Source organism: Bacillus rossius, chromosome 5 (genome assembly GCF_032445375.1).
Source record: "Bacillus rossius redtenbacheri isolate Brsri chromosome 5, Brsri_v3, whole genome shotgun sequence".
Taxonomy (NCBI): domain Eukaryota; kingdom Metazoa; phylum Arthropoda; class Insecta; order Phasmatodea; family Bacillidae; genus Bacillus; species Bacillus rossius.
Genome location: NC_086333.1, coordinates 38,419,544 through 38,434,594, shown reverse-complemented (window position 1 = coordinate 38,434,594; position 15,051 = coordinate 38,419,544). Strand labels below are relative to the sequence as shown.

General features: G+C 36.0%; 1 protein-coding gene across 2 annotated transcripts in view; it reads right to left on the bottom strand.

Moving 5' to 3' along the window:
- Positions 1-15,051, bottom strand: part of LOC134531721 (saccharopine dehydrogenase-like oxidoreductase) — a 43,515-nt gene that overhangs the window by 12,263 nt on the left and 16,201 nt on the right. For both annotated transcript variants that reach the window (XM_063367558.1, XM_063367559.1), the window contains exons 4-7: positions 7,999-8,128; positions 6,168-6,223; positions 3,574-3,704; positions 1,342-1,579 (exon numbers count right to left, since the gene is read on the bottom strand). In XM_063367558.1, the coding sequence (XP_063223628.1) occupies positions 1,342-1,579; positions 3,574-3,704; positions 6,168-6,223; positions 7,999-8,128 (555 nt within the window). The remainder of the gene's footprint in view (positions 1-1,341; positions 1,580-3,573; positions 3,705-6,167; positions 6,224-7,998; positions 8,129-15,051) is intronic.

Genomic DNA, 15,051 nt, shown 5'->3' with positions numbered 1-15,051 from the left:
ATTGGCTAGCGTGGACAGTCTAGAGGGGTGGTATCTATTTTTAGCCGTCTTTTGTATGCCTGACTGCTTACAGTACAGTGCTCGCCAAGATAAGCGTGAACACATAGCGCTCAACAAAGTGTAACCGACTTGTTTTTCAGCAGATATTACTCAAATTTTCGACTTTCTCTGCTCAAATTTTTCACGGTTTGTCAAAAACGGTCGTATAAACGGAATCAACACATCAGAGGGGGGTCACATCGGCGGGATTCTACTGTAGTAAACTCTCAATTATCCCGGTCCGGATTACCGGTTTCTTGGGTTATCTGTGCTCTAAAGTTAGTTAAATTATTAATTTGTGATATTTAGAATCTGTAAAAAAATGGCATTGTTTCGGTACACTCCTTCATTTGGCCGTTTTATATTTTTAACCACTCTGTTACAGTGTCGCGCACCCTCTAAGATATCACATTTATCACACTTTAAACCAGAGCGGAATGTACTGTTTGTTTTTAACGTGCCGTTATGCTACTTTCCGCCTGGCAAGGCCCGGGGAGTGATGTGACTGGCTGGCATTCGGCTGGAAGAAGTTTTTCCAAAAGAAAAAAAAAACTAGCCACAATTTGTAAGCACAGTTTGCCGATCTTATCTTGAGCAGTGTTGAGTTACCTTTCCCTCTTTGGCTGTTGTAAATGACAGTGAACTAGCAATGTACATGAAGGCAATCATCGCGTGTCTATCACGACAAGTTTTTGTGACGACAACAACATCATTTTTTTATGCTATTTAGCACTGCAGAATGGCTCCGCAAGATGTGCATGTTTTACTGGAACCATATTTGATTTATACAAACTTTCGTAAGCTAGGTCCATGTCTACGCCTCTGAGAATTGGTTTATTTAAGTGCTATTTATATATTTCTCCAGCCTGGCACAAGTTTATCTGTGCACCAGTTTTATGAAAGGACAAGGAACTGAGAAGGAAGAATAACTTGCCACTGAGGGGTAGGAAAATTAAATACAAGGAAGGAGGGGGGAGAGGGTGGGTGACTGCAGCCTCTTCAGCAGACGGAGAAAGACTGCATGGCGACACATGCCATATTATTTACATCCCAATCAGATGAGACATCGTACATAAAGACTTCACTTAAGCTTACAATTCTACTGAAGACAAATAGATATGGTGAGACCCAAATTCAAGGGCGGTCCGGATTATGCCGATTTTTTACAAGATTTCAATTATCCGAACAGTGGTAAGGCCCAATTTACACAGATAATCGAGAGTTTACTGTATGTGCAAAAAAAATTGCTTGAATGTAAAATCTGCATTGTAAAGAAAACTAAACTAACATTCAAAAAATTACCTTAAGAACTAGGTTTCTTCCAAAGGAAGTCTTGATCAGTAACAGGAACAAACCTCCGAACAGCCACATAGTCAAAGCGACCAAAAGCCATGGGAATGTAATGTAAGTGCACATCTGCACGGGTCTCTGCTTTTCATTCTGGTAGAAGTACCTCTGGGATCGATGCACCACAGATCGGTCGGGACCTGGGAACGGTACGCTCCAGCCTCCAACATCTTCATTTCGATGTACAAACCACCTTCAAACAGTATGCATTATAATATTTATTTTGAATAATATATTTATTTTAAACAGAATACTTACATGCTGAAAGACAGCTGCAGATCAGCCATAGGCAAATTTTATGAGCAAAAAAAAACATCAGACAAAAAACTTAAAATAAATAATATATTAACACATTTATAAAATATTAGCATTATGTAAACATTAAAAAAAATATGAGAAAAACAAAAATTAAAACTTATTTTCACAAGTCGTTAAAATAAATTGGAATCATCTGATCTTATACTGATTCTTGCAATTAATAGTATGACTCATAGATAGGTCATAAATGAATGGTCTCATGCATTGCATTGCTTTTGTTGTTACAGAAAAGCTAGAGCTCAACAAATGGAACGGACATAAATAGAATGGTTGACTAGTACACATGTTTGTTATTTGGAAGGTGGAGTAGTTTATAAAAAAAAGACAAGAAAAATGGAAAAATGAATGCTAAAAAATTATAAAAACAAACAATTGAGTACAGTATTGACAAGCTATACTCAATGAAGACAACACAGACTAACACAACAGATACAGGAAAGTGTATGCACTGAGTTAGGGCAATTTAATTAAGACAGCACATACAGATTTCTCTAATGAGAATGTGAAACATTTTGAGCTGGCAACTGTTCCCATCTTCAGCGTCTTCAACTCTAGCCAGTTCACAACTGCCGACCTTGATTGACTACTTCATTTTTAAAACATTTAAGACTTTAAATAACCACACATGTGAATCTGGTGACGCCTGCAACTATATAGTAACTTACATAGTTAACATGATCCCTAGTGGCTACTAGCTAGCTCTTTCCCCCATGTTCCCTATGGAGTGAAGTGACATACAGGTAGTACATTCCACAGAACCTGGGCTCCAATTCCGGACCATCCTGACTGTGGTTTTTACATGGTTTCCTGAATCACTTCAGGCAAATGCTGGAGGGTTCCTTGCTATCATTGTGGATTCCTTCTCCAACATCTCTGATCTGTGTGGTTTGTTGATCAATAGGGACAAGATTATATGGTGAATCACGATAAAACCAAAATAACACAGTAAATGATGTGAAAATACAATATACCATGAAATGTAAGTTAATAAATGCACTATAAAGCACTGAAATGCATACCAAATCACGAAATTAATCAATATTTTTAGCCAATACTTCACTTGAATGACAAAAACATAATCTTTTAATATTGTTTTAAATTCAATGAATGTAATTTATTTATCATTAAGTTTGTAAAGAGATTGGAAAAAGATGTACTTTTTTTTTATCTTGCAACTTGTAATTAACTCATTATGACCTTGGTAGAATTTCGAAACACAGAAATACTTTATTTTATTTTTTGCCTAATTTATTAGTCAAAATGACACTGTTTTGGGTGAAATAAATAATATGAAACATTTAAGTGTTATATCTGTTGAATAATATGCTATCATTATGAATAAACCGAATTCATAAAATATTAAAACAATAATACCAAAATTCATTGTTTTAAAACTGAAACTGATTAGTTGAGTCAAGATTTTGTGGTTTTATTTTTAGGCCAATCTCGCAAGACAGCATGAATACAAAATACTCAACATATAAAACATGCAGTCAACTAGAAATGATTTCTTGCACAATATACAGTCTGCACTGTATTTGTTTGATCAAACTTTAAAACAATACTTTAACTGTAATTAGACAAATGACTAAAAACTTGATTGTACCTCAAATTAATACATCACTTATGTTTAATGAGCGGCAGTGATGCGGATTGTTAATGAAGACACAAATTCACGATTAAAATGCATACAGGTTTTAAGACATAATGATACTACATACTACACAAAAATTACTAACACTGTGTTGTAACTAATATATTATAATTTTTTTTTTTTTTTGTATTTTCCAGGTTTAGAAGAAACCTCCTCCGTTCCCTGAGTTTTCTTTGTCTTCCAGATTCTCCTTTTCAGGAACCCTATATACGTACTTGTGTTTGAGGGGTAGTGCGTGACGTGGCAGTTGCTCTTGAAAGAGTTTCTGCCGTATCTCCTTCAAAGAATGCACTTCACTCAGCAGATACACAGCAGAGTGTAGTGTTCCATAGTTAACACTCGGTCCCTGAAACAATTAAGTTAGTCCTACAGATAAAGCCTCATTAATGTTTTAACAATTGTCTTCGACAACTGTACAGAGATGTGCAAGCAAGGGTATTGTACAAAAGATACAAGTGACAGAGCTATGCTGTAAAAATATGATGGATAAAATTTTCAAGACAAAAAAAATTCTGAAAAACATCATTAACACCAAGGATACAATAACACTTATAAAATTGCTACCACAGAATTTTTAATTCTATGCAATATAATCCACAATCCATGCACAACCTGAAATTATTTACAACTTACAAGGAATGGGAAAGCAGGAAATGACAGGTCTATGAGTGGAATGACAGCAGCCAGTCAGAATATTTAATTTTCAAATTTGTTACAAAATACTGTTCACAAGCAAGCACTATAATCTTAAACCATGCCATTCATATCTTAACAAGACATAAAAAATTCTTGACAGCAATTGTTTTGAAAGGAAACAATATTTTGAATGGTTAAATCAAAATTGTAAGAAAATGTAAAATATGTGATACCAAATCATTAATTCTGAAGTTACGACAGACTAAGTGTTTTATCTTTTATCATGTTTATTTTATTTGGTCTTTTCAAAGCATTATTCAAAATGTAGAGTTCATATACTTAATGCTCTCACCTGTCCTCAGTTAGTAGAAGCAGAAAAAGGAAGAGTAATGAAGAAGATGTACCTGTTGTTTGAAAATGTATTCCTGCCAAGTAAAAATATAAATATTAGAACAAAAATCACTGGACGTATTTTGGGGGTACAGCTCAATGTGTGACTTTCCTGCCCATCACAAGGTTATTTTGTTTACAGTAAAAAGTTTACAGTTTACAATAAAAAAAACTTTCCCTTAAGCTACAGCCACAGGGCGCTATGCTCGTTATGTTCGCGATATTCGCTATGCAAGTAAAATATAGTCAGCTGCATCTCAGGTGTCACTGGCCACACAAAGCTGTGTTCGCTATGTTTGCTATGTTGGTGAAATTGCCAGGTGTTTGATTCTCTGCTATGTTTATAAAATTTCACTGACTTTGTGCATGGGCAGATAAACCAAAGCATGTCGACAAACAATTTTATTGAAGAAGTAGGGAAATATCCATGTTCATGGAATAAATTGATAGAAGACAAAATAGAAAGCAGACTACATGGGATAATGCCCGGTATTAATTTCAAGGGAGGTTCACTAATTCTCTGTGTTAAAGAAATAATTATTGGTGTGAATTCCCATTGATCTTAATTTTCCTTTTATTTTGTTTATGATTAATCGTTAAAGAAAAAATATATTGTTATGAAGGTCTGGATTGTTAACACCTTTTTTTTCATCATATTAACAAAATTTTTTACCAAAATTCCCTTCTATTCTTAAAAATAAAATTGGGTAACACCATCTTATTACATGCAAAATTGGTGCTTTCTGATGTTATGGATATTTGAAAAAATTTTATAGATCGCTTGACCTAATGAACATAATCGCCTCTCTTACTACCACACATCATTTTGGACTACAATATATGGAAAAGTTTCAGTGGCAATAATACAACACCTAGGATGTAGCCAATATTTCATGCAAATAAACTTGACATAGTCCTTAAAATACTAGCTTCTTAATTTCCTAACCCTTTTTATTCTCTCTCTCCGAAAGCAGCCGTCGCTTCAATAAAAATTCTAGTTGCAAATGATGCTTGCTGCCAAATTGCCTATTGAAAATCAAACCATATTTTTCACATGGTCCATGAAGCTTTCCAAATTAATTAAAGGACTGTTTTCCAATCTTCTAGTGATTGTCTTAATAGCTGAAAGATTGTTTTCATAGTTGAGTTCTTAGAAAACTGTTTAGAAGTGCCACACATCAGCGAGGACTTACATAGTGCTCTACTTGTCAAAGGTGGGATGAGCTGTAAAAAAAGCATGAGAATTTGTCTAAAAGGAAGTAAGATAATACCTCTTGAACTGAAGGTATGATGTGTTACTACTAACATACTGGAATTATCTTTTGCGTTCAGTGTTTGCCCTGAAGAAGAGAATAGATTCCAGGCCCCATAACACTGAAAAGTCTCATGTTGTGGTTTCTGCCCTACTTTGTTTCATTTGCTAATTTTGGTTGTGTCATCTTTCTTAGGATACACATTTCTGTACTCTTGCATTGTTGTTTTTCAGTTTCTGTTTTTTATGTTTTTGTTTGTCTTAGTTTTTTTGACCAGAATCACTATTTATTATAAAATTAATTTATTCTTTCATTAATTTTAGTTTTGAATATAATACTAAGCAACTCTTCTAAATAAAAGACAAATCTAATCAAAATTTGTGCCAGAATAAAGCTTGGCTATATAAAGATTGTAATAACGACGGGATTTAAAACAACTTGGTACCTATTTTGTATTTTCATTGCCCAGCTGTTAAAAATTTGTTGCATGTAGTCCCAAAAATTAAAATGTAATAAAATGTAAAGCTCACCCATTTAAATTTCTTCATGGTAAACTTCATATATGCTTCAATGGAGTTAACTTCCCCTGAAAGAAAAAAAAATTATGAATAAAACCTACAACATGTATACACAAATGTAGGAAGTGATTAATTCAAGTACTTAGGTAGAATATTTTTTACTAGCAAGTACTACTGCGTGAATAATTGATTTTAGTAGTGTCCTTTTGGTTTCAAATATTTAAGTTAAGTAGGTTTCCAATAACAAACCTAGTTTGGTGACACTCTAGGAAAATAAAATATATACAGTATGTCACTTGAAATCATTATGCATTCAGAACATTAATTTGCAGTGATTTAAGTACTAATATATATTTTTTATAAAAGGTATTCTCTGCCCTTTGACCAAGTGTAACTTGATGCTCATCGCATGACGGGACTAGTACACCCAATTTGACAATGGGGTGTAGTGAGAAAGTGTACGTTCAGTCGTAAATTTAAGTGGGTGCCTCTTCTGGCTGGTGACTCTCTCAGGGCCTGGCATCATTCATGTTGATTTACCTCACTTTCTCCTAATGCTGTTCGAAACCCAAAACTTTGCACAAAGACCATTACAACACACCACAGACTAGTGGGTTCTTAAGGCATCTCACCTGCCTTCACTCGCGCACACTTCCTTGTACTTTAAGATGACAATACAATTAAACTTTACGTACTTAGTTTTCCACTCAAACACTACACTAGACACAGAGCTTGTACCCTGCTTCGACGAGAGGCCAAGGTCACGCATGTGGTCCGGCTGCAGAGGAAGAGAACAGAGCACACTGTGTGGATCAGCACCAGGGTACATGTTGGTGTGGTGTCGGGGCCCCTACTTAAAGCCAACTACAACCTTTAGCTGCAAGAACCCACATACACCACCACCGCATGCCACTTATTCAACAGGATGAATGTCTTTTTTTTTATGATTCTTTGGCTTGCTGCTTCCCGTTTGTTTCCAGAGTTCCCTCTGTGTTCTTCCAGATGCATTTCTGCAGAATTAAGTGACCGGCACGTACAGAGACTGCTGCAGAACAGTCCTAGGCCATTCCTCGCTCCTGTCTGTTCTCCTTAATCACTTGGCACTGCAGAAGCAGCAGCCAAAGTGTAGATGTGCTCTCAATGCTTATATCTCATGAGACCTCTCAGGCAATATCCTGACAAGCCAGATCTTGAGCGTAAACATTTCCATAGTAAAACAATGTGAAAAGTTGTCCAAAGCAGGCAAACTTTCTATGCACCCGTGGCTGTCCTGACATTGGCCACACTTCCGGTACCAAGAGTGTCTTGCACTGAGACAGTCACTGAGACCCAAACGTCACCACTTGAGGTGGAGAGCTCCATAGCAGAGGGGCCAACATTAAATAAAAAGATATTTAAGGCTGAACTATTTGAATGTTATTATTAGAATAACAAGTCAATATTATTAATAAAATTGAATACATGAAACCCTTAAAAGATAAACATAAACAAAGATACACTAAAACAGTAGGCCTACTAACAAATACACACACGTACTTGCAGTTGCGATTGACACACCAGAGATGTAGTGATATTAGACTTAAGTTCAAGACACAGAGAATGTCGATATAAAGTAATTTGGCTTCTGGGTTGTAGCCGTGTCCTTGGCGAATAATTCACCGACGTTTCGGTTGACATTGCATTCGCCATCATCAGGGAGCAGTTACCTACTGTCAGTATACTTACTGTACAAACACGCATATTAGGGTAACAACATATTATTTCAAGAGCTGTTAAAAAGAGAATAATTATGCAGGATTAAATTTTAAACCATTCCTGTTGTAAAATAAAATGGTCTACCAACCTTGAAAGTTGTTAGTAAGGAATACGGTCCCCAGGTCTGCCGGGATACTGTCATAGCCACATGAGCTGACAATATAAACACCGTTCTGTTTTGCCAGCTCATGATATTGGAGCTGCATTTTTTCCATAAACTGTAAATATAAACAACATGATTTATGCTGTGCATAGTTATATACCTACATAATTAGATTCCTCATATTACTTAAAGGTATTTAAGGTACCAATGCAATGCTTTAGCATCCTTCCCAGAAATGTTCAATTCATAACTTAAAAAAAAAAGTATCACAATAGAACACTCCAAATACCAGCAGTGCATTCTGCATGGATAAGCAGATTAATCACAATGTACATGTATGCAATCATAACCATCAGACATAAATATTGCCATATATTTTTAAAAAAAAACATGGCACAATAATAAGATTCTAGCCTAACATTAATACCTACTAACTGCATGATGAAAAATCTTACAATACAAGCTAATCAAAAAAAAGAAAAAAGAAGAGAACTGATATATTGACTGACAGATTTACCTGTAGATTTTTATTTGAAATGTAAAGAGACAAAGGAAAACATTTTACATATTGCATGTGGATGAGCAAGGCTGTGCCACTTCTATGCCCAAGAACAAGTGGCCCTATGTGAAGTGTCTACCGGTCACAGAAGTCACGAAAAAGTCACGATATTGAACTCATGGTCACAGATAAGTCACGGAAGTTCCCATATTGGTCACAGTTTTTTTCTCATTACAGTGTGAGAAATTATTTTCAATCTACAACTGTGAGTGCTTGTCAGCAACACATAGGCTTTTGTATCATACGTTACAGCTTTTTTTTTATATTATTATTTTTTTAACTTCTCAGCGAAAACTAACCTACTGGGATGTAAACAAATACTTTAATCAAACAAAGTAAATATGAAATATGTTTTGTAATGCAAGTGTCTTGTTATGTGTGGCATGACGGGTAGTGAAGTGTTATGTTGACAACTGGCGGGTACCTGTGACCCTTGTTAGGCCCACAACTAGTTCATCAGAGCTTGGGCCCACAATCAAAGCTATTATTCATCTCAGCCTACACCTAGCCCCAGTTAACAGCATACATCTTATAGTACTATTCCAGGAGAGACACATCTAGAACAAAAGCTCTTCACTTTCCTTGTTAGAGATAATTGTGCAACCAAAGCAAAGATAGTGTGGGCTGTTCATTGCGTCTATGAATGCTTCAACCCGCTTAGGAGCAGCTGCAGTGGAAATTTTTCCACTTATGTTTCCAGATAGTACTATAGCTTCAAAAATAAAATTACACAAGGACAAAGTAGCATATAGTGTCAAATATGGTCTTGGGCCTCATTTTGCATTATTATTGTCTGATAGCGCACAGAAAAGCCCCCCCCCCCCCCCTTTTTTTTGCACTATCTGTTGATGAAAGTCTGAATTATATTTGCCAAAAACAGCAAATGGATATTGTTGTTAAATATTGGGATTCAGAAAACAGTATATCATGTACTTGATACTTAACGTCTGCTTTTCTTAAGCGTTGTACGGCTGTAGATTTGCTTGAAAAAGTGCTAGTGTGTGTTAGTGAAGCCAACCTTTCCCTAGAATATTTAATTCAACTATCTACTGATGGACCAAATGTAAATCTGAAGTTGATTTCTGATCTCAAAAGTTACAAGTTACGCTTGATACGGAAAAGGAACCTTCGGATATTGGTACTTGTTCATTGCACATTATCAATGGTTCATACAAAGTGCACACACAAAGGTTGGTTGTCAACTTAATCATTTTCTTGGAGAATTGTATCAACTTTTTAAGAATTATCCAACTCGACCTGCTGTTTAATCTCAGATTACTGGTTCCAGAGTTTTTCCAAAAAAAAAATTTTGTGCTGTGCGGTGGACTTAAAACTCATCAATAATAAAAAAAAATTCTAATAAATGATTCCATTTCTGAAAAAAATACCTCGCAGACAAAGAGCTTGAGAAAAACCCTCCCAACACCCAGAACCTTGACACTGTAAAAAAGGCTTTGTTAGAAGAATCAGTTCTGGAAGCAAAACTGCATTTTTATGCTATGATTGCTGAGGAGTTGGAAGAATTTCTGACAAACTTCCAGAGAAATGATCCTCTTCTTCCTTTCATTCACCAACAGTTGATTCTTTTGATGAAAAACATAGGAAGAAGGGTTTTCAAGCAAAATGTAAGGATAATATTTCAAATCTCGGTTGAAGTGTCTGGAAATCAAGAATGAGAATATCTTACGACATACTGTTTCCATAGAGATTGATTTTGGTGCCACTTCCAGTCTCAAAAAGGTGAAGAAGCTTAACTCCCTGAAATTTAAGGCTGACTGCAGGAAATTTCTGTTATCTTTATTTGCCAAACTTGATGAAAAGAGTCCTCTGAGAAAAAGAATTGGTGTTGGGCTCAACTTACTTGTCTCCTTCAGTGATGGTTAGAGACTCGGTTAGAGCTCTTAGAGTTAAGCTTGCCATTCAGTAACCTATCTTACACAATCAGTTGGCACCTGCTGACGGAGAGATTATTCTTAGAGAGTTCACTAAGTTTTGTGAACATCCCGAGGTGTTGAAAGGTGCAAAATCTTTTAATTGAAAAAATAAAATAAAATAATGAAGAAGAGAAAGCTTTGACAGGTTCATTTTTAATTTCGTCAGCTCATTGATGCAAGATGCACATAAACAGTTAATCCTATTCTTCCAGCACTTCTTAAGAGAGAAGTTTCTCTTTCAACAAAGATTTTTTGGTTGAAAATCTTAAAGAGAAATCTCTTGTAGCTCCAAGATTGGTTCTAGACCACATATTTTCACTTACAGGTGAGTATTTTAATTTTAGACTACATAATGTGTTTTGGACTAGAGTGATAGTACTTACAATGCAGTTTGTGTAATATCGCAGTACATTCTATTTTGTGTATTGGTCCATTTGGTTTTTTAGATGGAGTTTCTTCTCTCGCTCATCAAATAACAAAAAAAAACTGATTTTGTAATTTCGCAATGCCTCAGCAAGAAGGGAGGAAAACCTACCTAAGAATGAAAATGAATTAACAGGATGAGGTGTTAAATACAAGAAAAAAATCAACACACAAAATCAAATTACTCAAAATGAAAAAGAAAAAAATTGCTCGAAGAGAAAAAAGGAGAATTATTATAGTGATGGAATTGAAAAAACTCAATATAAGAGTATAAAATGTTTTTAGTGCTAGTAATTAACCTAATGTAAAATATTTAAGACAATATTTAAAACATTGAAAATTTAATTTAATGCACAATTCTTAAAATTTCAGGTCGTAAAGCGGTCCCCAAAAGTCACCAAAAAGTTACCGATTTTTGCTGTTAAACCTGGTAGACATCCTGTCATGTCATACATATTATTCAGGTGTCTAAAAATAACTGGTGAACCAATAACCTAGCTTTTTGGGGACCTTTTAATTAAACTTCCTTACAAATTTTTTTTATATCACATGGAAGATATATATATATATATATATATATATATATATATATACACACACACACACACACACACACATACACATACATACACACACATATAAATTAAACATAATACAAAATATATGTATCGCTTATTAAATACAGCATGACTCAAAACTGTTATTTTTCAGGGGAAGCATCTGAAAGTTTTAAAGGGCTACTACCACTTCAACACTACCACTACCACTTCAACCACTTCCACACACCATATTTTAAAAAATAAACCATTGCAGTAGTTACAAACCATTGCAGCAGTTACGAGTGTACCAAACTTATTTTAGCTATTAACAAAAATATATATTATGAGCCTCAAAGTAACCTTCATGCACACTTATGTCTTGTTACTACAAAAATTATGCTTAAAGTATGACACAAATCAAAATGTGACATTCTTGACAGAAATTATAATCATATTGGTGATAGTTATGTCACAGGTGTCCAGGGCCGCAACTAGGGGGGGGGGGGGGGGGCAAGCGGGGCATACGCCCCGGGCGCAAAGCTGTTGGGGGCGCCGAAATCGCTTGCACTGTAATTCCTACTACAACTGGTAACTGGTAAAAAGTTTTTTTAACTTGCATGCCAGGAATGTCTAATCTGATTTACAATATAACGTCTCAACATATTTAATGAACAAGTCTAGTGATTATACGGACTACTTTATGGACATAGTGGGTTCATGCATGGAAGAAGGTACAGTAGCACAGAAACTGTTACATGTAGGTATGGAAAATGCTTAAATAGCACCATTTTTCCGTGGGAGGGCCCCCGGACCCCCCGCTTTATTGGTGTGGTATGTGGAAAAAAAGAGGGGGGGGGGGGGCGCATGAATCCATTCATGCCCCGGGTGCCAGAGACTCTAGTTGCGGCCCTGCAGGTGTCCATCTCTCCCCAAATAGTGAAATAGTATCTTGCAGTACAACAAAACACAGGTGTCATCTGTGGGTCAGCATAACTAAACTGAAGATGATTTCTGTGATTGTTTACACGGGCTAAGTACGGCCCGCGGGCCAAGTCCGGCCCTTCAGGCTAGTCAGTCCGGCCCGCGACATGGTTTTGAAAACTCCTACCATTACACATAAGACAAAATGTACTTATTTTCTGCGTAGCTAGAACAGAATAACAGTTTTCTTCTCATTGCGTTTTAAGTACGGTATTATCGCATCTAATATTACCTGAGTCTGCACACAACCTCGCGTAGGCGTAGTGCTGCAGTAGATGTCTGTAGATGGGTAGCATGGCGAAGTGGAGTACAATGCGTGTGGCAGTGTTCACACTGGTGTATTCACAGTGCCTTGCCTGTAGAGCGCACCTGTGTCGCTCGGCTAAGTTCGGAACAAATAGGGCGATACCATTTTCGTTTCGTCTGTTCTCAAGGTCAGTGTAGTTCGGACAGTTACATAGTCAGTGTCAAGTCACCTCTGCGGCTGTGTCTTCCTTGTGTTTCTATAGTTTTGCTTTGTTGGTAGTGTTTTTTTTTTTTAATTTTTGATTGTTACAATGGCAAGTAAAAAATGCAAAGTTGATTCAGAATGTTGTGTTTTTAAAGATGAGTGGACCTGGAAATACTTTTTCACGCCTATTAAGGATAAACCTGTGTGCCTCATTTGCAATGAAGCTGTAGCTGTATTCAAGGAATAAAACCTCTCACGACACTTCATGAAAAAACATAACGCCACTAACGAAACAATGACCGAAGAACGGAAGCAAAAAGCAGGAGCTCTACATAAAAAACTGTCAGGTCAGCAAAATATTTTAAAAAAACAAAGCTTTTCTCAAACACTAACTGCAGATGCCAGTTATATTGTTGCATATAATATAAGTTGTGTGTGATGTAAAAATCAAAAATCAAAATTATCACTTATAAAATTGTGGTTTGTTCAATTTTCTTTTTCCGGCCCGCCTAGATAATTTTTTATTTTATATTGCCCTTTCCTTAAAAAGTTTACCCATGTCTGGTTTACTATCACTCAGATTACAGACATAAAAGTGTGTGCAAGCCTTTGGAATAATATTCTTTGCCAGTAAATTGTGAAGTTCGTCGGTCTTCTTTAGGAGTTAGGCCTGGTTTAAAAATAAATGCTGGCTTTAGGGCAGGTATCCAATTATCTCATTTTTTTAATTTCAGTTACTCCTTGAAAATCCTCTCTGTACAACTTCTTAAAAAATATAGAATATGGAGAATCACTCTTTAACATTGATGTCTTTACATCCATCAGTTTCACTGCTGTCAGATTACAAGGCCTAACCACAAAATCAATCGATTCAGTCTGTTTCTTTGTAGCTCGAATTGCAGCTATAAACCCTTCAGTGGTATGAATAGGTCCACCTCTCAGTTGGCATTTCAGCTGCCTTTCAATCACCGAACACATGGATTCTTCTTCACTCTGGGTGTGGCCTTTGATCAGATATTTGTGGGTTATGGATTTTATTCCAAGAGAACCAACAGCATAAAAATACAGGCCAACCACAAATTTATGTTTTTGCTGGTCAGCGCAGTTATTAGAGTAGATGATAACTTCACCATCTGTTGTGTTAGCTTTCTGATTTAACTACATTAACAAGCATCAGCCCAATTAATTCATTTCCTGATGACCATTTGACTCATCCCACAAATAGCAATCACATGCATTTGTCTTGAGGTCATAAATAGTCAAGTTTAAGAAACTTCATTTTTATTAATAAAATGCAGAAATGCCACCCTTTGGTATCTGTAGAACAGCATGAAGGTCATGTACTGCCACTCTACCGTTGAAGTTATCTCTTTTCTGGCCTGGAGAATTTTTAACAACCAAATGTTTATTATATTTTGCTTTCAGATGTTCCTTTTCTTAATAAGTTAAGTTGAAGTTATCTCTTTTCTGGCCTGGAGAATTTTTAACAACCAAATGTTTATTATATTTTGCTTTCAGATGTTCCTTTTCTTAATAATCAGTATTTTAAACATAAATCCTTCCTAGGTACAAAGAAAGATATGTTGCGCTCTTGAGTGAACCTATGATGAAACACTGTGGTTCCTTTTTTTTTCCTTCGCAGATGGCAATATAATCCCTATGAATATCAGCAAGTGACCTGCTTCCTGTCTATAAACTGTCTTGAAGTATTAGCCCTCGTGTAACTGCTTTCAATTTTAGGAATAGCTTCAGCATGCTGCCGAATACCTGCACATACACATGGATCCAGTGTTTTCCTCTTTGATCTGGCTCAAGTAGAGTCTCCGCGACCTTTTTACGTTTTTTCCATTAACATTCGGGTTGGTCAATCATTAATATCAAGGTGTTTTTAAAAAAAATGTTTCGCAAAATCGGAACTTCTTCACATTAATGCAAAAATAAAATGCATTACTATGTACGTTTCCATGGAGGTCTGCTGCCTCCAACACAAGTATAGCAATACCTAAGAACAATAGGCTTCATTGAACTGGGAATGAATTGCCTCTGGAGATCTGTATCACCTAATGACCAGTAAGCTGAAAACAGTTACAGTCTATGCTCATTACTGAACTTAAATGAGCTTTGAAGCTTGCAGTTTTCTTTACATCCTTC